This window comes from Rhopilema esculentum, chromosome 8, assembly GCF_057945365.1.
Source record: "Rhopilema esculentum isolate cy_ngs chromosome 8, ASM5794536v1, whole genome shotgun sequence".
Classification (NCBI taxonomy): Eukaryota; Metazoa; Cnidaria; class Scyphozoa; order Rhizostomeae; family Rhizostomatidae; genus Rhopilema; species Rhopilema esculentum.
In genome coordinates this window covers 5,583,299-5,602,324 of record NC_142822.1, presented here as the reverse complement: position 1 = coordinate 5,602,324, position 19,026 = coordinate 5,583,299, and the positions used below count along the sequence as shown (strand labels likewise).

The 19,026-nt window shown below is 36.5% G+C and overlaps 1 protein-coding gene across 1 annotated transcript; it reads right to left on the bottom strand.

Annotated features, from left to right (window-relative positions):
- Window positions 1-710: 710 nt before the first annotated feature.
- Window positions 711-17,118, bottom strand: LOC135694990 (vitellogenin). The gene is made up of 21 exons (XM_065213904.2): window positions 16,984-17,118; window positions 15,290-15,441; window positions 13,301-13,579; window positions 12,245-12,430; window positions 11,899-12,106; window positions 11,426-11,705; window positions 10,391-11,128; window positions 9,966-10,194; window positions 9,470-9,598; window positions 8,628-8,822; window positions 7,816-8,015; window positions 6,807-7,071; window positions 6,106-6,546; window positions 5,828-5,983; window positions 5,294-5,707; window positions 4,656-5,049; window positions 3,182-3,429; window positions 2,499-2,654; window positions 1,995-2,208; window positions 1,597-1,861; window positions 711-881 (listed from the first exon to the last, which is right to left on the bottom strand). The coding sequence occupies exons 1-21, from the start codon at window positions 17,021-17,023 to the stop codon at window positions 848-850; spliced, it is 5,223 nt and encodes a 1,740-aa protein (XP_065069976.2). The 5' UTR covers window positions 17,024-17,118; the 3' UTR covers window positions 711-847.
- Window positions 17,119-19,026: the final 1,908 nt, after the last annotated feature.

The window sequence follows — 19,026 nt, the reverse complement described above, 5'->3', positions numbered from 1 at the left end:
ATTTGCTTAACATTTCATGTCTCCATACAAACACAAGGTGAAATACAAGGTGAAAGAAAGGACCAAGTGCTTTTAATCAATCAGGACTTTTAGACCCTCGGAGCTTAGTTACCATTTAGCTTTGCCATTTTCACTTGTTTTGTCAAATTCTGGTAAAAGTCTTTATTCTATTACAACCTTGAAGAGCTATTTCATTGTAATACGGGAATATACACTAAAGCCTTTCCCGTGGGGTTCTGTTCCAAGTAATTAGAATATTTTGGAATTGCCTATTACAGTTAACTCCCGATAACTTAACCTCCAAGGGCCCATTGAAAATATTCAAGTTAATAAAAGTTTGAGTTATGCAAAGTTTTTTTGGAAAAAATCAGGAGTTTCGCATCAGCCATTCAGATGTTTACTAACAACCTAAAACTAAACAAAGCTGATCCAATTGGTTCAGTGTTTAAAAAGGATGCACTGTTTCCTGCAAATGGCATCCTGTTTTGTTTGCTGTTGGGAAGGATGAGCTAAGATGATCTCAATTGACTGGAAAAAGCCTCAGATGTCAGAGTCTTGTTTTGTTAAACAAGAACTAGTTCTATACATCTGAATGGCAAGAAATACTACTGGTATTATTCTACCAGTAGAGATTTGTAGAATTATAGTTACTTTGGACGGATACACAGAGGCAGCTGGCACGCAGAGACTTTTCATAAATTGTAGAAATATCAATCAATCAAAAACAGTTTATTTGCTGTTATTAAATCTAAATCCGAATTGTCTTCACAATCTCGCAACTTTCAACTATAAATTAAAATATCGTATACAAAAACGCCTGCAGTTCTTCTTCATGTTCCATTATGCATTAGCCTTGATGATCTTCAAAAGCATAAGCATCACTGTCAAAGGAAAGAACATACCACTGTTACCTAACATCGAATCGTGACGTTAAATGAAACCTAACTCTAGGAAATATCTGCACATAAATTGATGGATGACTCTATGTAGTAAATCAACTCTCTCCATTTTTTTAAAAAGCCCATTGATGACTAGGTAAAGGTACTTGGAAATACAAAATGACTTAATTCAAAATGCTTAGGCTAACGATATCTTTTTGCCCTTGCAAGAATTTCCTACTTATTTACCTCTTTATTAGATCTGCAGCAAAAAACAGAGTGGATCTATATGCTATTTCTTTTTTTGTTGGTATCTACAAGTTTTTAGAAATGATGTGTTAACTGAGCTAGAAGGTCCTCCCTTTCGTTGCCACATTTTTTTCAATATTTTAAATTATTCAGATTCATTAATGCGGATGAAGTGAAGAGAACCTGTTCAAACGCCTGGTATACATTTGGAAAAGTGAAAAATTCTTCTAAAAGTCCAGAAGCTCTTATCAACGATAGTTGACTGGTCGTTTTGCATGTTCATTTCCTGCAGATTATGGTAATCTTAGGGCTAATTGTAGCTTCAATCAATAGAAACATTTTACTTTTTAAAAGCAGTATAACAGTCAGCTAAAGACAGTTAAAAGCAGTACATTTTAAAAGGAATTTTTTTATTATCATCGTTTAAAAGTTGAGACAAACACAGTCGACTCCATTTTGAAGAGTTTACCTGTTTTTGCAAGGGCAGTTGCACTCAATTGGCAGACTGACAGGCAACAAGTGGTCAGTGGCAGTGGCCAGTGTGAGTGGCTGTCCTGACACCAGCTGACTGTGCAGTTGTGAAGATTCATTCTTTGCAACACAGATAACTGGAGCTTTCAAGTCTTCCTTGGTTTTTGTGGTGCATTTGGTCTGGCATTGGGGCACTCTTATTTTGGTCAGGCAGTACTTGTTCTGTTGCTCAACCTTGATGAATTCACGTTTGAAGTTGCATTCTATGAAAGGGCACGAAAAGATATTGAAGGAGTAACTGAGACGCAAACGAGTTGCTGTTTTCGAAACAAAAGCATCAGGCAATACAAGATATAAGATATAAAAGCATTAGGCATATAGAAAAAAGAACCGTACCTCCCTTGGCGCATTTTCTTCCTGGGACAATCCAGCTGTTTCCAAAGTGGCGTTCTTCATAGAATGCAAGCTCTGGATCGTACAGTTTTGGTCGCTGTACGTCACGGATAAGCTTTCCTTCTGGTGTTCTGAACTCAAACCTTTGCTCTCCGTTGAAATTTCCGCAGAGTCCACAAACTTTTCCAAATAACGACGACCCAACTGAAGTGCGTACCTTTAGTGAAACAATTTAAGTTAACTTGAGTTACCTAACCTTTTTACCATATAGAGAGTAATGCTTCAACACATATTCAGAAAAATGACTAACAGCTATATCAGCGAATATGTTGTGCCAATATCACATTTTCCAAGAAAAAGATGTTTTCCTGATATAATTTTTGTTTCTGTTTCCTTGATGCAAGCTGTCTCTTGCTTACTTTCCAAATCTAGTGTCTAAAAAAGTGACCAAAAGCTGTGATAAGAGTATGCAAACATCTTTAACGAGAAACTAAAGGAGATGAATACCTTGTAGCCTTCGACAAGTGCGACATATAACTTGGTTGGTACGTGCCACAAGGTAACTATTGCTATTTCAGGTTCCCAGAATATGTAAATACATGGCTTTTTCTGTTTCCAGATTTCGAGCTTGCCATCCTTCAAAGTCGTTGTCTTTCCGTTAATCTGCATCAAAGAAAAGACGTTCATGTATTGGAGACCAGGTGTATCTGTTTTTTTTGCTCTGATAAAAATTTTGAAGATGTAAGTAAAACTTTTTATCTATGCTAAATCCTCATTTTCAAAATCTATTTCCATGCCTCTCTTGATGAAATTTGGAGGAAAATTTTTCCAGTTTTCTTTCGAAATGGTGTTTGAAAAGTTTTTCTCCGTTTAGTTTAGCTAATTGAAAAAGGGGTTAGGTGTTATAAATGCTGCTATGAAAAATTGTTGATGCTGCTATGAAAAATTGTTGATATTTGTGCATTCCTTGATTAACGGGAGATTCTTCGAGAAAGAATGACATTAAAATACGATGGAAAAAAATTAAGATATAATAGGTGTGTGGGTGTGGCAGGAAGGGGACATCGCTCTTTTGAACTTGTTTACAAAATTTTGCTTTTTAAAAGAAATTTTCAAGCGGAATTAGAGTGACCATCAAATCGTTATCTTGGTGTAGTGGGAAAGAAAGTTTATGGTAATTTCAAACAAACTTTAATTGTAGGTTGTTCAAAGCTCTTCATCTTTGGAATGAAGGTAATTTCATATTCTTCAATCAATGTTGTTAAAGCTCTCTGGATAGACGTCGGCTGATCTGTCAATTTTCTTGTCATGACCATGAGCTGTGTCATGTTTTTGAAGCAGCTGCGGAGCAGGATATAATCACACATTCCTCTCATGTCGTAATGGAAAACTTTTTTGTCCAGTGTTCCAAAAGTAGAGTTCCAATGTCTGCACATTACTGTGAGGACAAAATTATATGTAGTGCCATTTTCCGCCAAGGAGGTTTGTTAAAGTTGATGAATATGCATGTGCACGTGATATCCACGTGTTGCTATGCTATTGTTTGTAAAACCTTGTTGACTAGTAACATCTCATAGGGAAGTGTGACATAATATGACGTAATGTGACATAATATGACGTAATGTGACATAATATGACGTAATGTGACATGATATGATGTATTGTGACATAATATGACATAACGAGATCCCGTGTCTTTAAGATGTAATTAATGTTAATCTAATACCCACAAAAGGATTTGAAAATATCATTCTATGAAAGGATTTGATGTAGAAAGTAATGGGCAAAATGATGAACAGAAATAACCTATCTTACATGCCTAACAACTCTAATGTCAATATATCGAAGACTGTCATGGTCATAAGAACTTTTGCTTTACTGCATTTTGTTTCGTAGCTGACGATAAGAAATTGCGTTGTGTGTGGTGTTTGATGCAACGAAGACTTAGATACTCGAATGTACCCAGAACTCATTCCTTGCAATTCTATCTATTCGTCTTGCAAGTATAGCATTTAAATGAATAGCTTGACTATTTGCTTATTAATTCTGGGTGCCATGTTTAAAACTCAATAAATAACTGCGGAAAATTAGAGTAAGCTGTGCATGATTACTATATAAAAATTATAGAATATGCGAGAACCAAGAAGCCTTCTGTAAAGATGAATATCATATGTATCGGAGACAAAATTATTTAAACCTTTCCCAAAGGAATCAAGCAACTATTAAAGTACTGGTGAGGTTTAAGCGCGCTGCGGGGGCACGGGGGTGTATTTTTTGTCATATATATGTGCGATTTACAACGTTCAATTTAACGTGTTTTAACTTACTGCGCAGTAGTCCAAGAGAATGTCTTATGAGTTGGCCAAGCCAACGCCACATTGTTGATTAAAAACGAGAAGAAATGAGATGTCACTTTTATTGTAGTCAAAGTTTGTAAAACATAAGCGAGCTTACATTGGATGACGTTTTATGCTGATGCTTGATTCATTTAGCAATGGCAAGGATATTCGCTTGAACCTGATTCAAGTCACAATCCTTGAAAAGGACACGACAAAGAGATATTTAACTAACCAGGAAAAGAATTGGTGGAAGGAGTTTCACTAGAATTTGCTCTAGAGATAATAGAGAACTGTGGAATATTAAGCAAGGCAATTTTTTCTCTACCTTTGCCTTTGACCCAGTAAAACTTGAATAAAAGGGAAATTTTCTTCGATCCTTTTGGAAAAGAAGACATATATTTTGTCGCTTTGATATTCTCCCACACCCAAACTTCAGATGGTGAGACGATTTTCCGTGTCACAGTATCATTGCTGGTAAGCAGGTATTGCAAGTAGGCTGTGCCATCGATGGTGGCGTCGAAGTTCCATTGGGTCAACTTCTGATATCCCGCCATGTTGCTGTACCAGTAGTCACTGGAATATCTCAGGATTGGTCTCACAACAAAGAGGTCAGTATACCACAAAGCTTGTCGCCAGAAACTTGGTAGGCCCTCTGTAGTGTATTTCAATCTGAAAGCCATTTGGTGACGTGGTTGTTGTTTTGGTGCCAAGAAGTCAGCCTTGATTGTAGATAAAGAATCAATTTGAAAAAGTTTTTTTAAGAGCATATATTTAATGTTGAAACATTCTTGATGTTTAGCTACAACTTCCAATTACATCTTCTGTATTTGTTAAAAGCTGCGTATGGAAAGGATTCCTAAGTTTAAGCAGATCTAAGAACGTAGGAAAATAAACAAGGCAATTCGTGTGAAAATGACACAAGCAACATTTCAGTAATGGATTTTTGCCGATTTAGTGACTTACCTCTAAGTTGACTCTTTTGCACTCTCTGTCGTTGACACTTATTCTCAATGAATAATTGTCCGGTTTTAAATGTTCATCATAGCACAACTTTGACATTCTTAAAAGCATTGGATCCGAAGGTGTCACGCGCATCTTTATTCGTTTTTCTTTTTTGTACCAAGTGGCTGCACCCCTAACGATTTTAGTCGTACCCTCCAGTCTCACAAGGAGGCCATATGCTAGTTCTGTTTCTGTATTTCTTACCCTGGTGACGTCCATTTTGATCTCTCGAGCGTTGTTTTCCCGATCTGGACTGCATGTTACACGAATTGTCGATGGAGTCCAGATGAAGCTTACTGGAGTGCGGGCAATGCTTACTGGGTAATATCCATGAAGGCAAAGATTGAATCCCCATGGTTTTCCAATACAGGTGCGCTGTGATTTCAAGAAAGACGAATTAATGTTTGTTATTATTCGAAGACGACCATAGAGGTCAAAAAATATGTCAACATACTAAAAAGTATCATACATTAATAAATGCATGAAATATCTTACGTTTGAGTATGAGTATCTGTTGAGCAGGGTTGTGAAATTTGTTTGACGTTCAGTGGTGAAGTTCAGTGCTTGTTGTTTCTTGGGAGTTAAGCAGACTTTAGGAGCATCCGTCAGTGCAAGGTAGGCCATTCTCACATACTGCTTTGATGGCTCGATCTGCAAAAAAGCAAATGCATTATAAATTCTCCATTACACGAGCTGGGGTTGTCATTAAAAAGAAAAGGCTTTTCTAATAGGTAATTTTAATCATCGATGGCATGAAAGTAGCACTAGCTTACCAGTTCTCTTTCAATGTACTCTTCTCCAGTGATAACAACTTGCTTTTGCATGAACAGCCTTCCTGCATTTTTAATTTCCTGTATTTCATCTGATGATGGCAATCCCCAGCCTTCTGGAACCTTCTCTAAATGCACGAGAGCTTTGATCAATGTGTTTTGCAAGTTCTCATAATCTACAATAAAGTATTTCCCATTTGAGGTTGGCTTCACAAACAAGCATGGCGACTTCTTTGACATGACGACGTAACCCTGGCCTGGTACATACAGGCTGATGATTCTTCGGTTGACTCCGTGGAAAATAACCTTGAACTTGAATGGCTGTGGTTTCAAGACGATTTTGCCATCTTGCACTGACAAGTACTTGCCAGTGGCTGTTCGAATAACCCATTCTTCTGCTCTGCAATGGCCTTCACAGGGTTGCGTGACATTGATGATTTGGACCTAGTAGATAAGAAAAACCACTAATCCTCTTCTTCATTTCAATGAAATAGTTCAAAAACTGGTGATCTGAAAGGTTCATTTAGAACAGCGATATTTAGGCTTCAATGCATTGACATTTTCAATGACATTTTTCCACCTAGAAATTGAATAAGAAATTTTATAGATTCAAGAAAATTCATTTTGCAGTATTCTTAAGTTCTGCTAGCCAATGTACTGCTTGATAGTCTGAAGTTCAAACCCCCGATTGCAAAAACCCTTACCTTTCCAAACTGATCTGCTTCAATGTCCAATTTTCGCATTGGCTCCTTCGTAGTTTTGATGTACTGGAATGCTTCTGTGGTTGTGTAAAATGCTTCTCGCATATTCTTTGGCAGTTTGATTTCTTGTTTGAACTCTTTTTTTTTAAAATTGTATTCAACCTCTCCTTCGAAGTGCATTGAAATATTCATGATCTTCCTGCACTGAGCACCAACCTCAATGAAGGGCAATGGGAACTTGATTGTGCCACGAACCTCTGCGATTGCACTACGGACAGAAAAAAGATTTATTTTAGCCTGCAAAAAATCGACTGCTTAAAAGCATCTCCAAATCTGCCACATGACACAAATGGAACTATTCTTAAATCAATGGATCACATTTTGGAATATATTATGTCCACAAACTTGGTTTATTTTCATGGCAATAGAAATACAAAGTTCAAAACAAACCTATCTAATCTGGATGAAATTCAATCACTGGGCAAATGGTATTGAATCGAAAACTAGTAATTGCCTTGCAGATTGTGAACCCTGTAATTCTTTCATCAGTTGCTCCTCAAGTTAATGTTCAGAGGTCCTGTGGTACAGTAGAGGAGGCTAGTGGACCATAAAACTACTCACCAGTAAAGCTTGTGCAGTAAATTAACATTATGATAATGTCATTATCACTTTGTCAGCTAGAAACAACTCTGCTAAGAATTGTGCCATTTTATACCAGGCATTATCAGTTTAATGTAGAAAATGAGTAACGCCGCAACGCTATGAGAATGAACAACAACAAACACACATCAATCATAAATCATATTCAGTTCCTTAAAAATCATGTCATCAAAGTCATTTTAAACGCGAATTCCTGCAAGCTTTTTCTATCACAACCTAAGTGCTTGATCCATTAGAAACTTCTAGAAAATGATCTTTTAACAGATAACTTTGACTTTTATCGGGGAGAATTTTGATTCTCCGACATCGATTTAGGTCTTTCTTGTCATTCTTATCTAGAAACAGCACGAACCTGAGCTGCTGGACTCCAGAAAGTTCGATTTCCTCCAGCTTTTTACCCTTGATCAGGGCCAATGGTGAAGAAATCTCTGGTGTAATTTCTACTTCAACATTTGATCTCACATAAGGGATAAAAATACTTGTCATATTGAACACAAGAGGTATTCCTGTTAGGGATGGCATTCTGTACATCAGATCGACAGGCATGAGAGGCTGAAAGAAAAGAGTTGAAGTTGAAAACAAGTGGCCTAGTGCAATTTTATAGCTACTATATTAAATATAGATTCTAGTAAACACAACTTCAGAACTAAGAATGCATATGTTATTCTATATTAGAACCCTTGGCAAGAGGTGAATCAGTGTCTTATGTGCTTTTTGCTGTTTCTATTATGGTACTTTATTGAGTAATCATTGAATTTAATCACAGAAATATGAAAGCTGAAGAACGGCTTCCCTGATAAATGTATAACGTGTACTTCTATTTCATTCTAAAAATACCTTTATTATTAGTGCTTGTTATTCATGACAAAAATTGAACTTTCATATTAAGTGCGACTATTTTCAAACGTAAGTTATTCATTAATACAATGAATTAATTTACATATTTCTTGAAAGAGAACAATTTTGGTTAGCAGTTGATAAACCATTGCTAGTCTTAAGAAATGATTCTTAAGAAAAGAGTACCTACTGGCTTGATGCTATTGACGAGCAAAAATCTAAAAAAAAGTTGGTTTAGAACAAGAAACAATAAATTCTATATGAAACAGAAAAAGTATATACTTCTATGTATCATGAGATTTCAAAAAATGATGAATAGGCAATTACCTGAGTCCATGTCCAGGTTTCTCCTTTTTCTAGCTGCTTGATGATTTTCATTATTTGCTTAAGGTGTGTAAAGAAGTGTTCCACAAACCCAACATCTCTGCTCAAGTTCAAACTCCTAACGTTCACCAATTTGTCAAAGAGTGATAAACTTCCTTCGTATACAAGATCCTCGGGCTCTTTTGGTTTGTAAAATGTCTTGAAGCAAACAATTGTAACAATCAAAGAATTGACAAAAAATTTAACTTTTAGGGTATTGTCCTTTATTGACAAATATCTGTTTAAGGGTAGATTTTCCTAGAATTTGACTTAAACGAACAAATTTTTAGAGAAAATTATTTGTCTGTTGTTTCAAGTGCCCGTTATTGGCAGGTGCCTATTGTTAAGATGTTACTGTGTCAGCAAAAAAGTTAGAAGATGAGAAAAAATGAGATAGAATCGGTCTTCTAGCTTAACACTTTTAACTGGCGGCAAAATATCAATGAAATTGCTCAGAGCACAAACTGTGAGAATATGTTCATTTGTGCACAAAATTATTCAACATTTTGAATATCCTGCGCCGATGGCAGGCGTGACGAAAATGTCAGGAAGCAGGACACTGCACACTTGAGGAAACAGCTTACGCCAACAGTTACGAGTGAAGCTCAGCTCAGCTGATACCTCAAGTGTGCTACGGGCTTAAATTCTGTCAGCGCTAAGGTTAATGCACATGATGCTTTGAGGCTTTAACAATTGACAGCTAAACATGCTGTTTTCTACTTTGGTAAAATTTTTGTTTCAAACCCTTCTATTCATTTGTAAGCAAATGATTGTTTTAGATCTTCCCAACAAGGTATTCTACTGACCCTTTCATTGATTTCATCCATTTTCTTTTTGACAGGCTTTGATTCTTCACTTGTGTGGTCAGTGTATTGACTGATCAAGCTAATCAACCAGTCTATGTAGTCTTGAATTCCTTGCATGTAGACTTGAGACTGCAACAATAAGTTTATAGATGGCAAGATGACAAGGCTTTCTTGCAGAGTGACACAAAAAAATACTCTCAAGACTAGATAGAGAGGAATGTAGCATAATATATCTTACCTTATAAGTCTGAGTACATCCATGTAAGCGTTGCCTATTCTGACATTACAGTGCTCGGTGCCCATAAGTAGATAACAGCTGATAAATTGGAAGTTTCATTAAAATGAGACACTTTCTGTTTTTTCTCTTATACTTGCGCACTCATCAGACAAACTATTGAATATTACGTAAAAAGGAATCTATATTATATAAATCTATATCATAGGCCAACATTAATCTATTCTCTCATGACCACCGATGTTTATTAATATAACTTACATCAAAAACCTCGAACTTCCTTCCAAGAATCGATGCTCTTAGTCTAGCTTGAGAGTATCTTGGGACGTAGCTGTTGTTGTTTGCAATCCAGCTTCCTTCAAGTTCGCTGGCAAGGTTGAGTCTTTGGTTTTTCAGTTGGCCGTTCATGTGAAGACTGCGATAGTTCGCCATTGGAGAAGGCAAATACGACTTGGTGTAAAGTTTGAGAACTGATTTGCATGTGTGACGACTGAAAATTGATTTTAGATAATAAAGCATGGTCTTTAAAGACAAGGTATGAGCAGAGTGATTTTGATATAGGATACAGCATAACATAAAACCGTATAGACATTTGCGGATGTATCATCTTATCGAGATACAAGTCACTTAGTTTGCATCATTGTAAAAAGAAATGAGATGGAGACTTTATCAACATAGCAACTCACATGGTTCTGTTGTATTTGATCACTGATTCACTGCATTGAGTGAACAATTCATGGGCAAATTTCCTGATGTTCAAGCTTGGCTCAACATAGATCTGGCGGGCACAAAGCTGGATAAGGTGTGGATGGGGGTTCTCCATTATCACCGAGAGAGCAAGAGTGCGCATCTGGCTGTCGTATTTGAAATCACGGAACAGCCTTAAGAGCACAATTTGCACCCTTCTTGGTGACTGTCTGATGATTGGCCTGAGGCAGTTAATGGCGTGCATTTTGACACTGGTTGGCACTTCGGGGAGCAAAATGATGCATTCAAGGGCAGCTAAGTACGATGGTCGTCCGTGATTCTCAGCAATCGACATAACAGTATGAACTGTGAGACCATGGATTGGTTGACAATTGTGGATATCCTTATAACATTGTGGCTTTGAGATTTGTAGTAACGCATCTTTAACAGAGCTCTCGACCCATGATGTGCACATGGTGTTAACCTTGCAGTAACCCTTTGCAATGTTGCTTGAGCTGATCCAGCAAGCTTTGAAAAGTTCTGGATTGTTTGCAATCTTTGGGATACTGCAAAATTTCAGCATCTTGTTTACAATAGATCGGGTTGGCTGACCAATGAAACTGATTCCCTGCAAATACGTCAAAATGTCTTCCTCTTTTACTTTCTCCACCTTTGTTCTCATCGACTCCATACATGACTCCGTGTGACAAAGACTCAAAGCGTACACGTGCCATCTCCTGTGAATTGGGCCAAGACATTTTATTGCAGGCATAAATAAAATATAACTGGCTAATGAAAATATAAGGAAAGTGTATTTAACATTGAGAAAATACAATATATAGTTGTTTCTAATTCTCGTGAATTTGACAGTCGATTACTAATCTGTTTAAAAAATTGCAAAATACTGAGTGACAAAAGTGAAAATATTTTTAATTACATGTCGAACAATATCTATTATAAAATTTGTAGCTGAAATTTATAGAAAGTAGCGATATTATCCTAAAGAAAAAGGAAGATTATTTGAAGTTACAAACATTGAATCTTCATCTGCACACTTTGCCCACATTCCAGACAATGTTGTAAGATCACACATTCTCAGGTTGTTGACAACTTGCATGAAAATGGTTGAGATTTCAGGCTGAAGGATTACACTCTGGACTGGCTTTCCCTTTGGAATCAATGATGAGAATCTTTTGATAGCGTTGCAGATGTAGGTCGCTTTGTCGTTACGTTCGCTCTGTGAAAGTGGTGGGATAACCTCTGGCTTATGGAAGGATGGCATTTCCATCATTAGTTTTCCACGTTGGTTCCATGCTGTATCAAATAATATTAGAACCTCTTCAAATCACATGAAATTCAGTAGTTCGTTAAAGAGTACAAGAGTATTCAAAAATCAGATAAACATTGAAAATACGCTTGAGAAATACTCTTAAACTTGACAAAATTCGAAATGAAAAGTCTGCAACTGGTAGTGCACTAGCTCTAAAAAATCTGATGTTATTCTCACCAAGATGATGTGAGTATTCGCTTTCAAAGTGGCTGACACCTTCTTTCAAGAGAACAAGTGTTTGAACAGATTCAGTAGGGATGCCTTCTTCCTGTTTGGAGAATGGGTACAGAACATAGACACCCGTGGCAGTGACACCTTCAATCGTGAACTGGGTTTCAGTTCCAGTGATGTTGTACTTGATCGTTGCTGTTGTCTTCAGTGGGTTCTAAAGCATAAAGCAGACGAACAAATGTCATTCATATTGCACATGGTTACTTACCAAAGTGCAATATCTAGATCAACGTGCTTATTTCAAAAAATTGCAGTAGAAAGATTTATTTTCTTTGAATCAATCGCTACTAACTGAATCCTGATCTGGATTTCTGCCTTGGACAACTTTGTTGTAGATATCGTAGTTAAAACCAGTGCATTTTTCCATATCGATGGTCTTTGTGAAATTCATTCCAATTCTTTTCCTCACTTCACGTGCATCAACAATTTCAAAGTATTTGTTGCTATATGATGTTTGACAAACACCAAGGATAGTAACCTGAAAAAGGAGCACACAATAAAGAGAAAAACTCGAATAAATGCAATGTATATACAAAATCAACTCAGGGCCTCGTTTTTGAAATAATTACAAACTTCATTGTTAAATGTTTGTAAAGGATTTATCACCATATGTTGAGTCATGGTGATTCTTTTCTAAGACCACAATGAACTCAAATCAAAATACGAAGATTTTCTGGAGAGAGAATGTCATGAAAAGAGTGAGAATGAAACTCTGGTTGTTTATAGAATGCAGTTATGAGAAATAATGGTTTTGATTGAATGCTGGGAAATGCCACGAAATGTAAAGTTTGCTCGCGAAATTTCGTCTTAATGCGCATGTGCATATGATGTACTTTCTCATTGGTTCAGACAAATGAATTGAATAACAGCCTTAAACATTAGGAATCTAGACAATAACACTTGTCTCCTCAACAATAACCCCCAGTAATTGAGGCCAAACTTCTTATTTGTATTTTTATGTCGTCACAAAAGCAACATTACAGACATTAGCTGCATGAAATCTATTTTTGCTCCTTATCCGAATCTGAAGACGAAAATTCATTACAAAGAACTTCGAAGAATTTGTTTAAAGCGTCCTCGTAAATTTCCTGTCAGGGAAGATGATCGAAAAGCCATAACTTCAAGGCCGGTCACTGTCCATGTATAGCCAAAGAGCACATGCAATATAGATTTTCAGTTCTTGCTAATGGGGACTGAGTCAAATTATCGTAGAATCAAACTTGCTCTATTTCTAACAATTAAGCGGACCAATATGAAGGAGACTTGAATTGTCGAGCTTTGTTAACGTTTCAGGGAAGATTCTATTCGATTATTCGGTGTTATTTGAAAGTAACAGAGAGCATCTTACCTCTTCTTTGTTGAAGAAATCTTTAAGACCAGTCTCTTGATCCTTCCCTTGCACGTCAACGCTCAACATGTTGAGGATACCTTTCTTTATATTAACAGACCAGGCAGGGTCGTCTTCTGGTGCAAAGACTTGCTGTACCAGTCCGTTGGTGTAGCCAAATTTGATTGGCTTCATCAGGTGTGGGCGGCTCACTTTGGTGCTGAATTCTGAAAACCTTTCATTTACTCCGCTCATGTTTTTGGGGTCTGAAAGGCATTCGTAGATGCTGATGTCCTTGACCTACAGAACGAAAAAACGCTTTGGATTATATTTATTGCAGTAAATGCAATAACTTGCCTAAAATACCCCCTGTCATCCTTCAAGCAATGTTGTTACGTATGATATGTAGTGCCTTATTATTGGCTAACTGATTCCTGTCAGAAAGCTATCAGAGTTAACTCTGCACGTCCTGCTTTTCAATTTCTTTGCAATGCAGTTTTCGCAGGATGGATAACAAAGTATAAGGCCAATTAAAAACACATATGTCAATCGTTCATAACAGTTTTGTCTTTTGATGTTTTTGCGTCATATATGACACCAAAATTGATCATCTTTCATCTGGCATTGCTGCTCCTAATGTCAGTGGTAAATGGCTGGATATATGCGCTGCCAGTGGCTCATAAAATTCCTGGCATCAGACTTGATATTTTGCTGCATGCATGGCGATGTTCATGATTGGCTTCAGCGAAAACGCAATGTAATTCATGTATAGTTATATAGATAAAAGAGTACAACGAGTAAAAATAACCTATCGACTGAATGGAAAAAAGCAGTGAGTTCCTCAAGGATCAATCTTAGGCCCGTTGCTTTAAATTTGTTTAAATTTGCCTAAAGGATACTTTTCTGCTTTTGAACAAAAGCAGCTTATGCAACTATGCAGATGACAATACAATTTGGTTTTCAAGTACTGATATGAATGAACTAACTGACGACTTAGAATCGGAAGCAGCTAATCTTAATAAATGGCTTTTAAATGGCGATGAAAGCAAGCTTATAACTTTTAAAGCCAACCGATCCAATTTAGAGGAATCTAAAATTCAAATAAATGTTTCTACTATAATAGAAAAAAAGAATGTTAAACTTTTGGGAGTAACATTAGACCATCAACTTAGATAAGAAGAACATATTAAAGTTTTTTTTAAAGCAGCTGGGAGAAAGGTAAACACTCTAGCCAGAATTGCTTCGTTTATGAACAAACCTAAGCGAATTTTTTTAACGAAAATGTTCATTTTATCATGTTTTTATTATTTTCCTCTTGTTTGGATGCTTTGTAATAGAAAAAGTAATAACAAGATAAGCAGTATTCATGAAAGGGCAACGAGAATAGCTCATGATGATTATCAATCAACTTTTGTATAAAATGAAAAACAATTTTTAATAAAGAATAAAACAACAACTTTGCATAAGAAAAATTTACAATGTCTCGGGACAGAACTTTACAAACATTTAACGGTTTTAGTCCTCCTTTAATGGATAAAATATGTTCTATGAATGAATGCCCATATTACTTAAGAAAGACCCAATTCAAAACAGCGGAGTCACGTTACAAAATATAAAAATTTAGTATCGTATCATACAGATGTAGCCAAATATGGAACTTAGTTCCAAACGAAATAAAATACTTCCCAATTTTACAAATTGTCAAAAAATATTCTCAGAATTTACATCGTTCAATTATACTTGTAATCTTTGCAAGGAATACGCATGCAACATCGGTTATATTTGATTTACATTATATTAAGCGTTGGTAATTTAAATTAGTTGGTTTTAATTAGCTTGAGTATAGCTAGATATTGTATCAACTTTAAATAAAAAAAATGAATGTTACAACAATTAGTTTCTCTGAAAACCTTATTGTGCTTAAGTCAATAAAAATCAGTCTCTACTTTAACCTTATATGATCTTTCTTTTTTACGATTTATTTGCAATTATTAGAAACTTCGAACGCACCTCGATGATAGCCTTTCCATTTCTCAGGATGTGTAAATCCACGGTTCCATTCAAGTGAAGCTTGGCTATCTGATTTTCCTGGTTTGGAATCTTTGCAGGATTAAGAAAACTCTCGTACCGGTACGTGTACTTCGTTTGCTCTGCAAAGGCATCTATTGAAAACATAAAACTTCAAGGTGTTGCAATATTTTGCTGCCACAGATTAGGCCATTGTTGAACGTCTTGCATTAGTAATACAACAAGCGTCATTTGCTGTACTGGGTATAATCACTGCCCACTTTTTGGGTATAATCACTTTTTGGGTTGAACTGGGTATAATCACTGCCCACTTTTGTCAAGGTAAGAGTATTGGTAAAAATGTATTGGTAAGAGGTGACAATTTTTCTATTGTTTATCTATGTAAACTGTTAGAATGTTGCAGGATCATCGTAAGCGTGCACACTGAAACGATGCAAACAGGGACTATTCTTTATTCTTTCTGTTGAATAAAAATTTTAACATAATGACCTACTTAAGGCACTGTATATGAGCCACTTTACGACACACAAGGACGATGCAAAGAGGAGCAAATTACAGCTCAGTGACCATAAAGAGCAGGGAGGTCAAATCTTCAGCAAAAATAAAGTAAAGGGTAAATTCTTTGCATGGGTGGGAAGAGGAACAATCACATCGTTGCACTTCGGCTCAGTTGGCAGCTTGTGTAGAAAATTCACAATTACTTGGGGATAGTATTTAAAAAATTTAAGTAAGAGGACAAAGCTTTTTGAGGCCAAAGACACGTATAAGAAAAACGTATTCCTGGTTTGTTGGATAGTGGGTACTGCGGAGGACTTTCTGCCTAATATAAGTATCTTCCTGTAGTGCAGCACCCACGCCACAAATTTGCAAGTGTGGGGAGGGCCGTGGATCCTGTAATGCAATGTCAAATCAATTAACTTCAGGAGCGTCTTAACTTGAGGGGGTACCAGGTGCACATGCCTTGCTAACGTTTGGGAAAATACCTCCCGATTTCAAAATTTATATCTCTTTGGGATTTTGGAAAAAGTGTCACTTTTGCTGTGACATGGTGCTCTTTCTACCTGTGTACCTATAGCTCGCCTCTAACTTTATAACTTCTCTGATGTGATGTTCCTGACTCCACTTTTTAGTTGATTGGTTTCCTTTGTAAAGAGGAGTCAGTTATAACGGAAATCGATTCTTCAATTGCGAAGCTTTATTTATCATTTAGTCAGCAAAATGAACTCTTTAATAGGCTAAGCCACATTCAAATTGTAGCCATCAGCCTTGGATAGAAAACTTTAGAGATCAGAAAATTCAAACCCGGAGTGAATCATCAGGGGTATGTTTTCCCCAACTTTTAGTTAATTTTATCCCTTTTCTTAGAAGTGCTTTCTTTTTAACATTTGGACAAGTACTCTTTTCTCGGAGACACGAAGCACGTTGTGAATCTACAGACGATGCCACGTTGAGCATACACAGCGATGCTTTGTTTTCCTAATACAAGGATCAAAATTCAGAGTCAAAAATCCCTGCAAGTGATAACTATAAACACACCCTAATTTGTAGGTAAATTTTTTTAATCCTGGTTTGCAGTTGTTAATACTGATTAACCCCCCCCCCCCCCCACTTCTCCAAAGGACATCATGCCTGAAACCATAAAGCAACGCCTCTAAAAAGCAAAAATATGATCTTACCTGCCAATGCAAGGCAGCAAAAGAGGATGAAAAGTTCCATGCTGCTGCTTCCCCTCACCGTCACTCCAGCCTCTTTCTATTGAATGGACAGAGCGTTACCATATATATAGCACTGTACACACAATGTCCGAGGAGAAGACAATAGACAGAGTTCTTTCTAAAGAAAAATCAAACAAGGATTAGATGCTTGGAAATTTGACAGCTTTTGCTTTTCACTTGATAGCTAGATCGTCTTAACGTGTCATGAAGCAAAAGGAGAAATCAACAAGTGCTTTAGAATTTTTTGAAAATTAACAACAAGAACTGGAAACAACTGGTCGATTGGAAACAGCTGTAAGAACAAAGGTAGCCCACTCGTGATTTGGATAAGATTATCAATGAAGTAGATCAGGTAGAATAATTTTCAGCTTGTCAAACTTTCGGACAAATCTTTGTCCGAAAGTATTTTCCTACGAAATATGGAGTTATCCAAAAGTTGGTCACGCTGAAAATTTTGGATGAACCACCTATGCGCAATGAACATTGACCGAAGCAAAGGGTACAATCTTCAACCCTTTGTATATAAAAGGATACGCCATCAACCTTGCATAGACGTCTGTTTCCTGTATGGGTAAACATGCAGGTCTGCAATTTCTTTTAAAAAACTCGTTCTTTCAAGCTGATAGGAGCACTAGTTTTAATGCATCATCGTTTGCATCGTTGATGAAAAATTCATCCTCACTTTCTTCTTCTTCTTTCCCCGTGGCATCTGATTCAACAGTGTCAATGTTTTTGAGAAATGACTGATCATAACTCCAGCCAGCCGTAGGCCCGAGGCTTGAAGGGGCCTGGGGGTGGGGGGGGAGAGAGGGCTGACTAATATTCCAAAGATGGAGAAAAATACGTTCGCCTATAGTTGGTTTTACATACTATGTTACAGTTTGTGGTTTTGCGTTAAACCTCCAAAAGACTGGTCAACTTATGTCCGAAAATTTATTTGTACGAAATTCAAAAAATATGTCTGAAAATAGTTTCGCCGAAGTTTATTGTCCGAAATTTTACCTGCTTTAAATTTTTCAACTTAACGTAGGTAAATTTCTTTAGGACTTTATTAGGACCGATGTGCAGAAACGGAATCAGAACTTGGAGCTGAACTAAGAGATGTGTTCAAACAGACCGAGATACATTTAGGGGGACTTCTCAGGTCTTCAACCCTGAGGAGAAAGAGAGAAATGGAAAATTCAATAACTTTATTTTAGAAGCTATAATTGCATTTGAAATTATATCTTGATAAAAATAACTAGGTCTTTAAACACCATTCTGAAATTTGAAGAAAAAAGTTTGCAATTGTTAAAAATCTCCCATGTTGTGCAAAAGGGCATAGATATGACCGAAGAATGAAGAAAAAAATTTGCTTGATCCGCTACCTAGACTGCTGCTAATATCTTTCTCTTTGCTTGTTAACATTATTTCAAATTCAAATTCGTTTTGTAAAACGCCCCAGGAGCCTTTTGCGTTATTTGATATACATGCAAGTCTTTTAGTTCTTTGAACTTTAAAGAAAGCTAAGCTTCTTTAGAACTATAAACTTGCTGTTAGGCCAAGAAAGTTGGTACTTATAACTATTTAATGTTTCCTAGAATCTCTATATTTAGAAGAGCAGCAACATCATGCAAAATTCAGCATTTTGTTACTTTTCCATAATGCCTGTACCCATGTACATGCTTGCAAAATAAACTACCTATCAATAACCCCTTTACGATTATCTCAACGTCGCATTTTCGAAGTTTTTAACCTCTATCTTGAAAAATTTTTATCTAAAATTTCAAAAAAATATCTCAGAATTCTAGAGAACTCGAAGGCGTAAAATGGAGACGCGAATTGGACAATCAGTCACAGAAAGTTCGATGCATTTGAAATGCTGTTGCTAGCATGGATGCAATTGACATTTTTTTATCAAAAAATTGATTTGAGGCAAAACGGATCTATGTTTTGGTCAATTCTTCTTTCTTTCTTTGTACGCTTCAATGCAGCAAATAATCTTCTCAAAAACTTTTCACAATT